We start from the raw sequence: 17,941 nt of genomic DNA, 5'->3' as shown, positions 1-17,941 counted from the left end.
TGACGGTGCCACAGTTGAAAGTAACTGAGCTCTTCAGTAAGGCCATTCCACTGCCATGTTTGTTTATGGAGAATGCATGGCTGTGTGCTCGATTGTATACACCTGTCAGCAACGGGGCTGAAGTAGAAAAATCCACTATTTTGAAGGAGTGTCTACATACTTTTGTATATATAGTGTATATGCAGATGTGTGGCTGTGCATGAGCAGACCAGTATAAGGGAATGGGTTTCAGTGTGTTTGTACAGTAAGCACATGTATTAATGTGCGTATTTATTTGTGTTAAAGAAATGTTTTTTGCGTTCGTGTGTGTGTGTGTGTGTGTGTGTGTGTTGAGAGAGAATGTGTGTGTGTGAGAGGCGGATGTTGAGTAGGTTTCTGATGTTTATCTTCCTTCCTTTTCTTCTCTGTATTTTTGGAGGATTCACACAGTGACCTCTTTGTTTGGGACAGTGAGTACCCCCTTCATTCCCCTTTTGGGAAAGAAACCATTTCCTGAAGGGGAGAGATAGAGATAGAAGGGCAGACAGAGGGGTAGGAATGAGAGAGGGAGGTTGAGGAATGGGAAAGAGAGAGGGATGAGAGAGGGCATGATTAGCCATACAGTACTGTAGAGCGGGAGGGATGGGAAGATTAAGCGAAGGGGAAGAGGTAAATGGTAGGAGGGGGTGAAAGAGAGAGTGAGAGGGAAAACGAGTATGAATAAAGACCAGGCCAGCCGCAATAGTCAGGAGGTCTATGGTGGAATTCAGTGGAAGTCAGCTGAACTGGCCAGGAAAGGAGAGACTATTCTACCTTCCTGTTCTTTTCTTCTCCGTCTGTCCAGCTGTGTCCGCTTCATAGAGTACATTCAAACACACTTGGATGATATCATTTTCCAGGATGCACACATTGAAATAGAAGTTCATTATTGACCAATCATTCCATTGTGTTTCTCATGGTCCCACAGAGAACAGGATTCTATAATTGCTTTAATCACCAGGGAATATTCAGCAAATTATGGTAGCAATGATGTGTATGCAAATTAAAATCTATGTGGATAGTTGACAGTGGTATGATCTTCTAATCTACTGGAGGATGGGGGAGGCGTACTCTTATTTCCTCTGCTTTAATTGAACCGTATATTAAGCTGAATTGATCTGAGTCGAGGTTAGACTTGGGTTTAGTTCAGGGAAAGGTTTCTCCCTTCATTTCCAACCCCCAGACAAGAGCATCTGGGGAGAATTCTATATTCCTTTTTAACTCTGCAACGACAGGGCTACAAAATGAACGAATAGAGAAATGAAATCAGCCGAGCATCATTTGCATTCAAGTTTTATCGGTGCGAGAAGAGGGCGTTTTTGGGAGTGATAAGGAGAGGGCGTCGTGGGCTGCGGTGAGGTGCGTGCGCACTGAGGCTGTGTGTGTGCGTGTTTGGGAGTTGAAGGTGGCTATGGTGAGGCTGTGTGGGGAGGGGGCTGGTGGTGGTTAATATCAGACCAAATAATTAGATTTGCTATCGTCACGGCGGCAGCAGTGCGGGGATCAGGCAGATTAAAGCCCGGCTGAGCTGATTAATATTCATGAGAGACGAGGGTCCAGAAGAGGGGGCTTAGACTGCACCTCAAAGACTCCCTCACTGAGGGACTTGAAGCGCTCTCAAAGTGCCTGGATCCTAGGGAGACCACCAGGGTGAACGCAGGCAGCGCTGAGCAACATTCACTTCTCCTCTTAGTCTTTTAGTCCTCCTCTAGCTCCCCCTTCCTTGTTCTCTCCCTCCTCCTTAGAAAGTGTTTCAGTTAGGGATGTTGGACACTGCATTATGGGATAGTTTACATCACTAGTGTGTGTGTGTGTGTGTGTGTGTGTGTGTGTGTGTGTGTGTGTGTGTGTGTGTGTGTGTGTGTGTGTGTGTGTGTGTGTGTGTGTGTGTGTGTGTGTGTGTGTGTGTGTGTGTGTGTGTGTGTGTGTGTGTGTGTGTGTGTGTGTGTGTGTGTGTGTGTGTGTTCAGAGGCAGGGACTTGCCATTTGATTATATGTTTAATTTGATACTGTGATTGTTGATTATGTCCTCTAGGCTAGGGAGATGTGATACTAGAGGCTTCTCTGCTCCTCTTAACTCAACAATCTTTGGCGGCCACAGCCTCTGTTGGCTTTGTTAATTACACATCCTATCAAACTGCAATCTTGCCCCATGTCTTTTAGTTCATATTATCTCACTGTGTGTTGGTTCCAGCCATCATTCAAGCCCCAGTGCAGTCAGGGCCCAAAGCCAGATCAGAGCCAGCTAAACCACCATATCCACCTCATCTTCTCTCTGCTAGTCTCAGAGAGTCTCTGAGAGCATTTTGCATTTGTTCAAACTGTCCAAAACTCCCAACTGATTCTGTTGTAAGGTTTTATTTTTCTGTCCTATATACAGTAGTCTTGTGTGAAATGTTCCTGTGAAATTTCCTCAAGTCGGACCACACTGGCCTTTTCTTCAGTGAATACCAAAGCATCGTGATAGATTTATGATAAATTAGTCTGAAACAAATTAGCAGCACTTATAGCTCAGACGGCTCCAGCATTGGGTTACTAACTAAAACAAAAGAAGCCATATCTCTACATCAGCGCAAGTTCCCCATGAAATACAATACGCAGCGTCTTCAGGCTAGAACAGACCGATTCAGAAATAAATCCTTCCACTGTCCTCCCTTGCCTCCCAACTCACCCCATATACCCCCAGTCCTTGTACACACGTCAGTTTAAACTCATACCTCATATTCTCTCAAAAAGTTTCAGTCCATGTGGTGCCATGTTGGAATATATGTACCAAGGTATCCCCTGTAGCAAGCAGACTGACTGACTGACTGTGGTTCCCCTGAAGCGGTGTCTGTCAGAGCTGTTGCTGCTGAATGACTGCTGCCACCTAGTGGAGACAGTGTTCTAGAATCTATATGTCCTCAGGCCTCCATACAGGAGTAGAGCTGCTATAGGCGTTGTGCAACTATACTATACGGTAGTTGTGGAGCTCAACCTAATGCTACTGTGTTTATGGTTTTACTACACACTCATGAATGTATCATTGAACCTCACAAAGAAGACAACATTTTACTGGGACTGCTATAAGATATTTGGTTACGAACGCACTCTGCTTAACTGTGCCGTAACACACAGAGGTACGTAGATGAGTGTGTGTCTCATGCAGACACACGATAAGCCTGTGGGAGTGATTGTCAGGTGGAATGCTCTGTGAGCCTCCACTGAACAAAGACAAGATTGTGCTGAGGACGGCACAGGTGTGTGTTTCTCTCTGGTCTGCCCTGGCTTCAGCAGCACTCACACATGTGCAGACACTGACACACATTCATCAACACACACAGCTAGATTATGACTCCCCTCCAATCACACACCTTTTGTCCCAACGTGTATTGAGAAAAGCTCCTGAGATGGCTTCCGGGTGAATAGGAGCACTACAACGTCATCGGATCTCCTTTCTTACCTTCTCCTCTCTCCTGGGGTCTCTGTTCCTTCCCTCTCTTTCTCCATGCCCTGTCTATAGCTCTTTTCTGTGAGTCTTTGTTCAGCCTGTTCCCTCTTCCTCTCCCTCTATGCTTCTGATTGCCCATGTTACGGGCCTGCCCCTTACTGCTGGAAAAGATTAGTCCCTTTTATTGTAGTGTATATTCGATGTGCTTTAATTATTGAACAGTTTATTCAGAGGACATTGTCAGGATTAATTCATTGTTAAACCTCACTTTTCAGTAGGTTCAGTAGGTAATGTTCTGTATCAAAATTGGTTTGTCAGAAAAGACTTAAAGTGTGTGAGAATCAGAGTATACTTGATGGCTTATGATAATTATTTGCCGCACCTCATTCTGTATTAAAAACGTGACCATGTGTTTCCAGAGCAAGTCTGACGGTCTCTGTTTGTTTATTTGTGTCTACAGATCTCTAGGTTGAGTCTGGTGTGTGAGGACACAGACTGCTGGCTCCGTAGAGTCCTGTTAACCTCTGATGCAACAGATACCAACTGTACCATCTACAGCCAAGGTTCTACAAACTGCCCAAACAATCAACACAGCACTCATGCAGATATTGCACCATTTGCATTGTTACATTTTTAGTTCTGGTGCTCTTATCCAGGTTTACAATCAGAGGTCTCTTATTAGAGTGAGACCAGAACGGAGATCTTTTGACCTACTATAGATTACTATACATTCCATAGATAACATACTGTACAATACCATCTATGTTTCAGTTAATGCCCCCGGTGTGACGTGTGTGTGTGTGACTCTATCTCTTCTCCCTAGGTGAGGAGCTGTATTGTAAGGTAACCCAGGACATCTCCACAGGGGACGGTCTGCTGGCTACGCTGTCTACACCGTCTATGGAGCAGCGGTCCCCCTCTAAGACCCAGGGTGTAGCGGTGAAGGAGGAGCCTACAGGTGTTTACCCAGCATCCCTCCACTCTGAGATACAGCTCCTCCCCCAGCAGGCTGGGATGGCAGCCATCTTGGCCACGGCAGTTGTCAACAGTGAGTTTCAGATTGCTCAGGATAAAAATGTGTTCTTTTTATAAGTGTGTCTTGTGTGCTTTCGTACATGTGTCTGTGTAAGCACCCAAGACCCCAGTGTCCGGTCTGGAGAGGGAAGTCACGAGCTCTGCTGGTCGGCTACTGTGTAGAAACCTAGAGGGGGCCGAAAGGCCTGTTCTGCCCTAAAAAGCCTATGTCAATTACAATCGACAGAACGGCCAAACATTATTTGAAAGTTCGCTACAAATTGAGATATTTAATTAAATAGTGACCCATTCTGACTACTACAGTTGTCGTCACACAGGACCACGTTCTGACACAGACCAATCACAGGCCGGCATGCTACAAGGAGGCTCGCGCCCTCACACCATTGACATTAAGGTTGACTGTCAGGCAGGTTGACGCTCTCAGGCAGGATGAAAACAAGTACAATGTAACCTTTAATTAACTAGGCAAGTCAGTTAAGAACAAATTTGTATTTACATTGACCATGATCCTTTGCTAGTTAAGGCCACTTTCACTATGATCTTTAGCTATTTTCTGGTGCTATTCAGCCCCATTCAGCAATATGGCGCTAAAAATTCAAATACTTCATGCGCCATCGGGAGTTTTCCATAGGAATGTCAGCGCTAACACCATCTACTGGTTTTAATGTCTATGGTGACCACATGCATAGCACAAAGCATTGGCAGTTACTGTACTGTGTATATAATGTCAATGTGAACAACAGATGCTGAGGGACTCAATGTTGGAACCTAGATAAATGAAAGTGCAACAGTTCACCGTGCCACATTTTCTCATTCACCCAGTACACCACAAGGTGGCAATGTAACTCCTCTGTACCGCCTGGTCTCAGAGGTAGACTGCATTGTAATTGCCTTCACGCTTTTTCATAAAGTCCCCTATTGGCAGTGTAGTCAGCAGCGGGAGCAGGCATGGACATGCTGTGATGAGTGCATGATTAATCACCACAAATCAAGCTAAAGGGTAAAACATGATCAGCCGTATCCCCGGTTCCTGCTGTAGAAGCTCTGTGCTGAGCACTGTGGGTAATTACGGACGTTATCAAAAATAGCCTGTTTAACATGAGCCCTGACACCAGATCAGTACGATTACCCCGCGCGGGCGGGCGCTCGCTCCCACAACCTCTGTGCTCTTGTTGCCTTGGAGACCCCGGAGCAATATCAAGTGTTTTTTCTCGGCTCCGCAATTGAATCGATCATGTGACGCAGCTGAATGCGTGTGTGGTGATGTGTGTACACATCAATGAACATGATGTATACATGAAAGTGTCTATGTAACGTTTTAATGTGTAAGCGGATCACATGGAATCAGTTTCACTGCTCTCGTGCATTGTTTATGTACCACTCATTTGATAAGTGATTGGTTGTTGCCGGGATAGAGTTAACAGTTGTTTGTTTGCTTGGTCCAGAGGACATCTTCCCGTGTAAGGACTGTGGGATCTGGTACCGCAGTGAGAGGAACCTCCAGGCCCACCTCATGTACTACTGTGCCAGCCGGCAGAAGCAGCAGTCCTCCTGCTCCCCTCCACAGGACAAGCCCAAGGACTCCTACCCCAATGAGCGTGTCTGCCCCTTCCCACAATGCAACAAGAGCTGCCCCAGCGCCAGCTCCCTGGAGATCCACATGCGGACACACAGTGGTGAGAACTGTCACCTCTCTAACAAAACATTACTTTAGCTCTCTCTCTCAAAGCAGATTCCATAAGTGTGAATATTTGTGTAAGTATTGCACTTTTAATAGCCAGTTATAACAGTAGGACCTTTTCTCTATTTTTGTATTATTAGGGTAAGCAAGTCTACTGGTGGTCATTGTGTGTTAAAAGACCTACACTGAATGTTCCAAACATGATCTATCCATGGCATAGACTGATCAGGTGAATCCAGGTGAAAGCTATGATCCCATCAGACTGCTAAACAGCAATCATTAACTCAGAGAGGCTGCTGCCTACATTGAGACTCAATCACAGGCCGCTTTAATAAATGGATCACTAGTCACTTTATACAATGCCACTCTAAATAATGCCACTTTAAGAATGTTTACATATCTTACATTACTCATATCACATATATATATATATATACTGTATTTTATACCATCTATTGCACCTTGCCTATGCCCCTCGGCCATTGCTCATCCATACACTTACATCTACATATTCCCATTCACCCCTTTACATTTGTGTGTATTAGGTAGTTGTTGGGGAATTGTAAGATTACTTGTTAGACATTACTGCACTGTCGGAACTAGAAGCACAAGCATTTCGCTACACTCGCATTTATCATCTGCTAACCATGTGTACGTGACAAATAAAATGTTATTTGATTTATTGATGTCACTTGTTAAATCCATTTCAGTCAGTGTAGATGAAGGGGAGGAGATGAGTTAAAGAAGGATTTTTAAGCCTTGAGACAATTGAGACACGGATTGTGTATGTGTGCCATTCAGAGGGTGAATGGGCAAGACAAAATATTTAAGTGCCTTTGAACAGGGTATGGTAGTAGGTGCCAGCCACACAGGTTTGACTGTGTCAAGAACTGCAACGCTGCTGGGTTTTTCACGCCTAACAGTTTCCCCTGTGAATCAAGAATGGTCCACCACCCAAAGGACATCCAGCCGACTTGACACAACTGTGGGAAGTATTGCAGTCAACACGGGCCAGCATCCCTGTGGAACGCTTTCGACACCTTGTAGAGCATGCCCTGAGGCTGTTCTGAGGGCAAAGGGGGGTGCAACTCCATATTAGGAAGGTGTTCCTAATGTTTTGTACACTCAGTGTATGTTAGCGTTAGACACTTTTGTTGACCTGTCTCTCTTGTGTTGTATCCTGTGTGTCTGTAGGTGAGCGTCCCTTTGTGTGTCTGATCTGCCTGTCGGCCTTCACCACTAAAGCCAACTGTGAGCGTCACCTGAAGGTGCACACGGACACGCAGAACGGAGTCTGTCACGGCTGTGGCTTCATCTCCACCACGAGGGACATTCTCTACAGCCACCTGGTCACCAGTCACATGGTTTGTCAGCCTGGCTCACGCAGTGAAGTGTACTCCCCAGGTCCTGGCCTGCCCAAACTGCCTCTGTCCACAGGTAAATACATGAACAGACTGACATTGTTTGTTTACAATTGCAGTGAGAGGATAACAGCATTGCCTCTACTTCAGAACAGCAACTATGCAGAGATACCATGTTTTCTATGGGTATATTAATATAGGTTAACCCAGAACTAAAATATTGTGAAATTTGGTCAGATGGTTGATTAAGTTCTGGGGGAGACGTGTTAGAAATTAGAAAACGTGATTTGTAAAGTCTCCACCCTCGCAAACAGAAACTCTCAGCCAAAGCCCCCCCCCCCCCCTTTCGTATTTATCATCCATGTTGACACACGAAAGCAGTGTAAGACTCACCATGGATATGTGAGGCTGTTTTCAACACTATTTTGAATTAGCAGTGTCCATTTCATCCCTTCGTTTTAAGCCACTGCAACAGTTGTGCTTAAAAATGCTAACAGGGAAAAGAGACGTTTTGCATACTTGGCAACGGTAAAAATGTGATATATCAAGCATGGCCAGGTTCTCGTAGTCTGCAATCGGAGGAATAAGCTCGCAGTGTATCCCCGCCCCAAGTTTAAGCACCTCCCTCGCCCTGGTACACCCAAATAACCAGTGACGAAAAACTCAAGCCCCGGAACTACTGCTGCTGCTGTCCGATGCTTCCCATTGTCTCTAGACCGATTCTACAGTACCCTTTATGTTTACATAGTGTAAGGGCGGCAGGTAGCCTTGCGGTTAGAGCGTTGGTCCAGTAACCGAAAGCTCGCTGGTTCGAAGAGCCGACAAGATGAAAAATCTGTCAATGTGCCCTTGAGCAAGACACTTAACCCTACTTTGCTCCAGGGGTGCTGTTCTACTATGGCTGAAACTGTAAAAGAACACATTTCACAGCACCTATTCAGGGTATGTGACAATATAACGTGTGTTTTTTGGAGGGTCTGTCCATGAGAGATTATGGGTATATTGATTATGATTCAATCCTATAGGCGATGAAGCATAATCACCAGTGATAATGTTATGTTTAATAGTAAGAAACCAATTTCTAATAGTGTGTGTCTCTGTCTCTGTGGCAGGTCTAAGTCCAGGAGACTCTGGTGTTGTGTTGAAATGTCAGATATGTGGCCACATCACAGACTCACCCGGCCAGCTCCAGCAGCACGTTCGCACACACCTGGAGGTGAGGGTCCCGGCAGAGAAGAGCCCCTCACCCCGCCAGAGCACCCCCTCCTCAGCTGACCACCCGGAGCCCCCTGCCTGCGTACCCCAACCTGACTCCTCCAGCCCTGGGGCCAATGGGAGCTCAGCCACCCCGCGAGGCTGCAGCCCACCTGACCACCTCCCCACAGACATGAGGATCAAAGAGGAGCTGCGCTCGGACTCTGAGAATGAGGGGCAGGAGGAGGAGGACCGGGAGGGGAAGAGCCGTGGACACACAGGGGTAGGGTGCTCTCAGACCTCCACCTCCCCCAGGAGTCCCTTTGCTGTGGCCGTGAAGGCAGAGCCAACCAGCCCCACCCCTGGCTCCAGCCCTGCCCACCTGGGAGGAGCTGGCTCAGTGCTGCCTGGAGGAGCAGTGTTCCTGCCACAGTACATCTTTAGCCCAGAGGCAGCCATCCTGCCCCAGGCCTCAGAGATCCTGGCCAAGATGTCTGAGATGGTCCACAGCCGGCTGAAGCAGGGCCAGGTGTCCCCTGGGGCAGCACCAGCCTTCTATCCCGCAGGCACTACTGCCACTGTCCACAAGGGGGCCACCTGCTTAGAGTGTGACATCACCTTCAACAACATCAACAACTTCTACGTTCACAAGAAGCTCTACTGCTCCAGCAGGCACCAGCAGGGAGACGTGGCTTGCCCAGTGAAGGAGGGGGCCTCAGGGGTCATCGTCCCCTCTGTCGGACACGGTTCATCCCCTCAGGCTGCCACAGCCTCCCACAGTGACTCAGACCCTGTTCCAGGCAGCACCGGCACAGAGGGCAAGCTGGTGGAGGTGAAAAGTGAGAACCCTGGGGTGAAGGAGGCTGTGTCCTCCTCTTCCTCTGAGGGGGAAGGTGGTGGAGGAGGACGAGGCCTGGCCAGTGAGGGCAGCCAGAGCCCCAGCGGCTCAGCAGAGGACCAGGAAGAAGACCCCACCAGGACCTTCTGTCAGGCCTGCAACATTCACTTCAGTCGCCATGAGAACTACACGGTCCACAAGCGCTTCTATTGTGCCTCGCGCCACGATCCGTCCAACCAGCGGTCAAGCGCTGGCAAAGCCACCTTCCTGCCTCAGCCCATCCGCACGCGCAAGAGGAAGAAGATGTATGAGATCCACATGGCTCGGACTGAGGCCCTAGCCAATGCTGCTGCTATTGCCTTTCCCTCTGCTCCAGGGCTGGGCCTGGCTGTGAAGCAGGAGGCTGCTGCCTCAGTGGGGAAGGTCCTGGAGGCCCCTGTTCCAGCCATGGCCTTGGGCCTGTGTCCAGCCACTTCCAGTAGCACCAGCCCTGATGGAGATGGCCCAATCGACCTGAGTAAGAGGCCCCGTCTGAGGGACTCCCCACGGGGCAGCAGCATCTCTGCTCTGCCCCTCACTGACTACCACAAGTGCACCGCCTGCAGCATCAGCTTCAACAGCATTGAAAACTACCTGGCACACAAGACCTACTACTGCCCAGCCACCACCCTGCAGCCCCACACCCTGAAGACGCTCCACAGGCTGAAGAGACCAGCCTCCACTTCCCCCGAGGCCAATGGGCTCCCCACAGAGAATGCTCCTCAGGGGGCCTCGCCCAGCCCTCACCCCTCAGCTTTGCCTGGCTCTGAGGCAACATCCCTTCACAGCGGCCCTGCAGCCAAATGCCCAGGCTCTCCTCCTGTGGTCTGCCCCTACTGCCCTCCCAATAGGGCGGTGACCTGTGACCTGGTGGAGCACTTCAGATCCATGCATGGCCTGGTCTTGAACCTGGAGGGCCAGCCAGCTGTCATCAGCCCCAGCCTGAGCCCCAGGGATGAGACCCCAGCCACCCCGCCCAAACTGGGCCTCCAGACCCGCAAGGACAGCATCAACATTCGGGTCAGAATGGACACTGTCTCCTCCTCCTCTCCCCTGGTGAACATTAGCCCCCTGGGTCCCCATGCTGGGGGTGGCAGCTCCCCCAAAGCAGCCCCTCCTGCTGTGTCTCCCACCAGGTCCCTCCCCCTGACTGTGTCCCCTGTGCCTGAGGTCCTGAGGGAGGTTGGGGTTATGACCCACCAGGCTGCTGTTGCTCTGCTTCCAGACAGGGCAGCCGTCACCCTGGGTCTCCCACTCCCTGTTGCTGTCCCGGCACCTACCACACCCAAGACCCTCCTGGTCTCCCCTTTGCAGAACGGTAACATCCGCTTCTGCCGGCTGTGCAATATCAAGTTCAGCAGCCTGTCCACGTTCATTGCCCACAAAAAGTACTACTGTTCCTCCCACAGCGCTGAGCACGTCAAGTGAACATGCCTGTCTCTGCACAGTGTCCCCTCACAGCCCAGCCCCAGCTATTCACCTGTGTCAGTGCCACCATGGCATAGCACCATGTCTGGACTGTCTGAAGTAAATGTGACTGTTACTCACCAGGCACTGGTTAGCTGTTCGGACGCTGACGTTCCCGGTATTGTTACTATGGTAACTTATTTCTTCTTATGGGTCAAAGTTCGTATTACACTAAGAGCGGAGATACGCTACCTGCACACACATTTGTGCCCACCTTCCCTTCCCCACCACCTCAATACCTGTCCCCTAGCCCTCTCCCTCCCCTCTCACCTCCAGGGTTCATAGAATGTTGAAAATGGGACTTTTAGATCCAACATTTAATCTCCTGAGCAAGCTTAATTTAACTGTTTATATTACTATTATCTTGATTTGATTGTGATTGTTTGAAGCATTTCTTGCTCATGACGAAACTTGCTTTTCCTGAGCCGTTGATGCTCATGACCTGTCAGTGAGTGGGGACAACTGTTGTCCCTCAGGGCCCTCTTGTGGAGCTGACCATCTCCACCTTTTTATTTCTGCCTACCTGTGCATAGTGTATGATGTTTTAAAATAATTATATGGTTTTGTTTGAACACTGGCTCTTTTGTTAACTAGAAAGCATTTTAGCTGAATTACAGGAATGGGTGTCACAAGGTTATCAATTACAGATGAAATATTTGCAAATGGATAGATTCGTTTTTCCAAAACCACAATTGTATTTTTATTAATGCAAGGGAAAGCATGGGAAATATTTATCTCTGATTTCATGTCAACAGAAAACTACCTAGCGTCTGAAAATATTAGTATTTTTTTATTTGTATTGTTTTCATACTTTTCGAAGGAACTGTTTCAATCTTGGTGTGTAAAGATGTAGATATATATATAATATCTTTCACAGTAATCACTGGGATGACACTGAATCTTATTTTCATTATTGTCAGCATTTTTCTTTAATGCTGGTGTTTTAAATTTTGGTAGAACGAAGATGACTGGACCTGAGTATCAGGATGAAGACACTTCACTTCCTGTTCCTATAATGCCCTAAACAACACCGCCCATCTCCCCATTAAACCTGACCTTTAACCCACAATCCTACTGTATCAACATATTACATCCGCCAATCTGCAGCTGCTGATACACCACCATCTTGCTTGAATTAGACATGGGATCCGTTTAAATCTATGTTGATTAATTGACACCTGTTAGTGTGTGCTTGTTCTATTGTGTTTTTCCGGTAATGAAGTAAAAGAAGAAGAAAAAATGTGAGAAGGTGTAAGAGACAGGCAAGGACAGTAGATGTATTTCACAGATTGTAGAGAGACACACGGTAGATACTGTAGCTCCTAAAACTGTCATGTTTAAAACACAAACACACATACAGTTGAAGTTGTACGTTTAAATACACTTAGGTTGGAGTCATTAAAACTAGTTTTTCAACCACTCCACAAATTTCTTGTTAACAAACTATAGTTTTGGCAAGTCGGTTAGGACATCTAATTTGTGCATGACAAGTAATTTTACCAACAATTGTTTACAGACAGATTATTTCACTGTATCACAATTCCAGTGGGTCAGAAGTTTACATACACTAAGTTGACTGCGCCTTTAAACAGTTTGGAAAATTCCAGAAAATGATGTCATGGCTTTAGAAGCTTCTGATAGGCTAATTGACATCATTTGAGTCAATTGGAGGTGTACCTGTGGATGTATTTCAAGGCCTACCTTCAAACTCATCGCCTCTTTGCTTGACATACTGGGAAAATCAAAAGAAATCAGCCAAGACCTCAGAAAAAGAATTGTAGACCTCCACAAGTCTGGTTCATCCTTGGGAGCAATTTCCAAACGCCTGAAGGTACCACGCTCATCTGTACAAACAATAGTACGCAAGTATAAACACCATGGGACCACGCAGCCATCATACCGCTCAGGAAGGAGATGCGTTTTGTCTCCTAGAGATGAACATACTTTGGTGGGAAAAGTGCACATCAATCTCAGAACAACTGCAAAGGACCTTGTGAAGATGCTGGAGGAAACGGGTACAAAAGTATCTATATCCACAGTAAAACGAGTCCTAACCTGAAAGGCCGCTCGGCATTAAGAAGCCACTGCTCCAAAACCGCCATAAAAAAGCCAGACTACGGTTTGCAACTGCACATGGGGACAAAGATTGTACATTTTGGAGAAATGTCCTCTGGTCTGATGAAACAAAAATGTTTGGAGGAAAAAGGGGGATGCTTGCAAGCCGAAGAACACCATCCCAACCGTGAAGCACGGGGGTGGCAGCATCATGTTGTGGGGGTGCTTTGCTGCAGGACGGACTGGTGCACTTCACAAAATAGATGGCATCATGAGGCAGGAAAACTATGTAGATATATATATATTGAAGCAACATCTCAAGACATCAGTCAGGAAGTTAAAGCTTGGTCGCAAATGGGTCTTACAAATGGACAATGACCCCAAGCATACTTCCAAAGTTGTGGCAAAAAGGACAACAAAGTCAAGGTATTGGAGTGGCCTTCACAAAGCCCTGACCTCAATCCTATGGAACATTTGTGAGCAGAACTGAAAGCGTGTGCGAGCAAGGAGGCCTACAAACCTGACTCCGTTACAGCAGCTCTGTCAGGAGGAATGGGCCAGAATTCACCCAACTTATTGTGGGAAGCTTGTGGAAGTCTACCCAAAACGTTTGACCCAAGTTCAACAATTTAAAGGCAATGCTACCAAATACTAATTGAGTGTATGTAAACTTCTGTCCCACTGGGATTGTGATGAAAGAAATAGAAGCTGAAATAAATCATTCTCTCTACTATTATTCTGACATTTCGCATTCTTAAAATAGTGGTGATCCTAACTGACCTAAGACAGGGAGTTTAAATGTATTTGGCTAAGGTGTATGTAAACTTCCGACTTCAACTGTACAACCCTGGTTTACGGAGTGTTGTTGAATAGACCTGCGAAATGCAATCTTTCCTCAGTCAGAACTGGCTACACTGGCACAGCCTTACCGTAGAGTTGAGTTAGCTGGTCCTGTGCTCCACTATCCTTACCTCTCATGATGATCTACATGGATCGGTTTGTTACTTGTGCTGTTCTCTTCTCTTCTCTGTGTTACACAGGCAGATGTTTCTCTGCTCTAAAAACTGGAAAACAAAATGGCAGTGAAAAGTTGAGGATTTTTGCTCTGTTGTGGTTTTGAACAGTGCTGTATCAGTCATATCTTACTCAATAATGTTTACAATTGCATTGCTTTCTCTTTTCTCAAAGAGATTAGCATTTTCAACAAGTGACAAATCGAGGATCTCAGTGCTGAGAACCATTTCGAATTTCCCCATTTATATTGCACTGTGTTGTACAAATGTGCTGAATGTTTTAGTTTTAGAGGCTATTTTGTAATGTATTTGTTTTTACAGCACTTTTCCTCGTCCAAACTCATCCCTTGAAAGAGTTGCTGATCAATTTCAACCTTTTCACATTAATTGAAAACATTTTGTGAATGATTACTAATGGAAAAGGAATAATGAATGTCAGATCTTTTCTTTTTTTTATTTCAATCTCAAATTCCACTACACACTTGTCCAAACTATGCATGGGAAATAAACGTCCTGAGAGACATTAAAGAGTGTCAAACGTCTATCTTCTTTCAAATTCGATTGACCTGGTCCACCCACACATTAGACCTGCCATTTTACCTCTTCTCCTAATTCTATCTCTCTTGGCTTTTATTATGCTTGCCACAATAAATTTCAGGTCACACATCATTTCTCTTTTCATATAACTTATTTCAGTGAATGTGTGAGCCTCCATACGTAAGAGAACTGAAGGAGTCATCTCCACAGTGCCGACATGCTTTTTATAAATATTTCCTGTTAAAGAAAAGCATTAACCCCAAAGTCTCAAGCCTATGCTGATTTAGTACTAACAGTACAGTCAGTCCTACACTTCTTATTTTGTAACCAATATGATGGATGTTGTGGACATACTGAATTCTTTCGTTTCAGTTACCTCATAATTTCCCATAATACAGAAAGTTTGAATTGTGTTGACCACTGCTTAGCGTAGCTAATTAGGGAAAAAATTATATTAACATCCTGAGCGGCATCTATATAATTTTTCAGAGAGCTTGTCGATTCCTATGGTCAGGACTCGGGAGTACTACAGTCAGTATTTATAGCCAAGCTCCAAAGCATCAAGATGGACAATTATTTTCTAAACATAGTCAAATCAGATGTATAGATTATGCAATTCAATTGTTAGCAGCATGAATAAACCATTGTTATTAGCTGAGTGGTACTCTTTGTGTAAATTCAATGCTGTCTTAATTACTTTTTAAAGCCAAATTCTACATTCAGTGCCTGTATTATCATAATAGCATGGAGGGAAGAAAAAAGTACTTATCACAGCACATCAAAGCAATTGTATTGCTATCAAGCAGAGCATCAAGTGGTTCTATTTCTCTGAAATGGTCTATAACTAGGATCCCCAACTAGATTTTAACTGACCTCACGACGCCAGGTCAGCGGAGTCAATCACCACCTTCCGGAGACACCTGAAACCCCACCTCTTTAAGGAATACCTAGGATAGGATAAAGTAATCCTTCTAACCCCCCCCCCCCCTTAAAAGAGTTAGATGCACTATTGTAAAGTGGTTGTTCCACTGGATATCATAAGGTGAATGCACCAATTTGTAAGTCGCTCTGGATAAGAGCGTCTGCTAAATGACTTAAATGTAAATGTAAATGTAGATTCATCTTGTGGCTGATTTTGTTCTTGAGTGGATGGTCAGGGGCTGGAACATATACAGTAGTACCAGTTAAAAGTTTGGACACAACTACTTATTACAGGGTTTTTCTTTATTTTTACTATTTTCTACATTGTAGAATAAGATTTTAGATTCTTCAAAGTAGCCACCCTTTGCCTTGATAACAGCTTTGCGCACTCTTGGCGTTCTCTCAACCACCTGGAATGCTTTTCCAACAGTCTTGAAGTAGTTCCCACATATGCTGAGCACTTGTTGGCTGCTTCTCCTTCACTTTACAGTCCATCTCATCCCAAATCATCTCAATTGGGTTGAGGTCGGGTGATTTTGGAGGCCAGGTCATCTAATGCAGCACTCCATCACTCTCCTTGGTCAAATAGCCCTTACACAGCCTGGAGGTGTGTTGGATCATTGTCCTGTTGAAAAACATGATAGTCCAACCATATGCAAACCAGATGGGAATGCATATCGCTGAAGAATAATGTAGTAGCCATGCTGGTTAAGTGTGCCTTGAATACTAAATAAATCACTGACAGTGTCACCAGCAAAGCACCCCCACACCATCACGCCTCCTCCTCTATGATTCACGGTGGGAACCACACATGCAGAGATGATCTGTTCACCTACTCTGCGTCTCACAAAGACACGGTTGTTGGAACCAAAAATCTCAAGTTTGGACTCATTAGACCAAAGGACAGATTTCCACCGGTCTAATGTCCATTGCTTGTATTTCTTGGCTCAAGCAAGTCTCTTCTTATTATTGGTGTCCTTTAGTAGTGGTTTCTTTGCAGAAATTTGACCATGAAGGCCTGATTCATACAGTTTCTTCTGAAAAGTTGATGTTGAGATGTGTCTGTTACTTGAACTCTGAAGCATTTATTTGGGCTGCAATCTGAAGGGCAGTTAACTCTAATGAACTTATCCTCTGCAGCAGAGGTAACTCTGGGTCTTACTTTCCTGTGGCGGTCCTCATGAGAGACAGTTTCATCATCGCGCTTGATGGTTTTTGTGACTGCGTTTGAAGAAACTTTCAAAGTTCTTGACATTTTCTGAATTGACTGACCTTCATGTCTTAAAGTAATGATGGACTGTCGTTTCTCTGCTTATTTGAGCTGTTTTTGCCATAATATGGATTTGGTATTTTACCAAATAGGGCTATCTTCTGTATACCAGCCCTACCTTGTCACAACACAATTGATTGGCTCAAAAGCATTAAGAAGGGAAGAATTCCACAAATTAACCTTTAACAAGTCACACCTGTTAATTTGGTTACTACATGATTCCATATGTGTTATTTCATAGTTTTGATGTCTTCACTATTATTCTACATTGTTCTAAATATTGTGTGTGTGTGTGTGTGTGTGTGTGTGTGTGTGTGTGTGTGTGTGTGTGTGTATATATACAGTGCCTTCAGAAAGTAATTCAGACCCCTTCACTTTTTCAAAATGTTGTTACGTTACAACCTTATTCTAAAATTGATTTAAAAAACTATAATTTAATCCATCTACACACAATATCGGCCCTGGTCTATAATCAAGCTCTTAGACAAAGCAATAATGACAAAGCAAAAACAGGTTTTAAGATTTTTTTTGCAAAAATATAAAATAAACAAAATATATATATCAGATTTACATAAGTATTCAGACCCTTTATTATACTTTGTTGAAGCTCCTTTGGCAGCGATTACAGCCTCGAGTCTTCTTGTGTATGACGCAACAAGCTTGGCACACATGTATTTGGGGAGTTTCTCCCATTCTGCACTGCAGATCCTCTCGAGCTCTATCAGGTTGGACGGGGAGCGTCGCTGCACAGCTATTTTCAGGTCTCTCCAGACATGTTCGATTGTGTTCAAGTCTGGCTCTGGCTGGGCCTCTCAAGGACATTCAGAGACTTGTCCCGAAGCCACTCTTGCGTTGTCTTGGCTGTGTGCTTAGGGTCGTTGTCCTGTTGGAAGGTGAAGGTTTTCATCAAGGATCTCTCTGTACTTTGCTCTGTTCATCTTTCCCTCTGACCAGTCTCCCAGTCCCTGCCGCTGAAAAACATCCCCACAGCATGATGCTTCACCACAATTCTTCACCGTAGGGATGGTGCCAGGATTCCTCCAGACGTGACGCTTGGCATTCAGGCCAAGGAGTTCAATCTT

General features: G+C 45.5%; 1 protein-coding gene across 2 annotated transcripts in view; it reads left to right on the top strand.

Moving 5' to 3' along the window:
• The window catches only part of LOC139530054 (zinc finger protein ZFPM1-like), an 84,322-nt gene extending 69,663 nt beyond the window's left edge, over positions 1-14,659 (top strand). For both annotated transcript variants that reach the window (XM_071326103.1, XM_071326104.1), the window contains 5 exons: positions 3,909-4,011; positions 4,272-4,496; positions 5,929-6,159; positions 7,359-7,601; positions 8,638-14,659. In XM_071326103.1, the coding sequence (XP_071182204.1) occupies positions 3,909-4,011; positions 4,272-4,496; positions 5,929-6,159; positions 7,359-7,601; positions 8,638-11,024 (3,189 nt within the window). In that variant the 3' untranslated portion in view covers positions 11,025-14,659. The remainder of the gene's footprint in view (positions 1-3,908; positions 4,012-4,271; positions 4,497-5,928; positions 6,160-7,358; positions 7,602-8,637) is intronic.
• The last annotated feature ends 3,282 nt before the right edge of the window (positions 14,660-17,941 follow it).

The sequence above is a fragment of the Salvelinus alpinus genome, chromosome 9, assembly GCF_045679555.1.
Source record: "Salvelinus alpinus chromosome 9, SLU_Salpinus.1, whole genome shotgun sequence".
In the NCBI taxonomy this organism is placed as follows: domain Eukaryota; kingdom Metazoa; phylum Chordata; class Actinopteri; order Salmoniformes; family Salmonidae; genus Salvelinus; species Salvelinus alpinus.
This window is presented reverse-complemented; position numbering and strand designations above follow the sequence as displayed.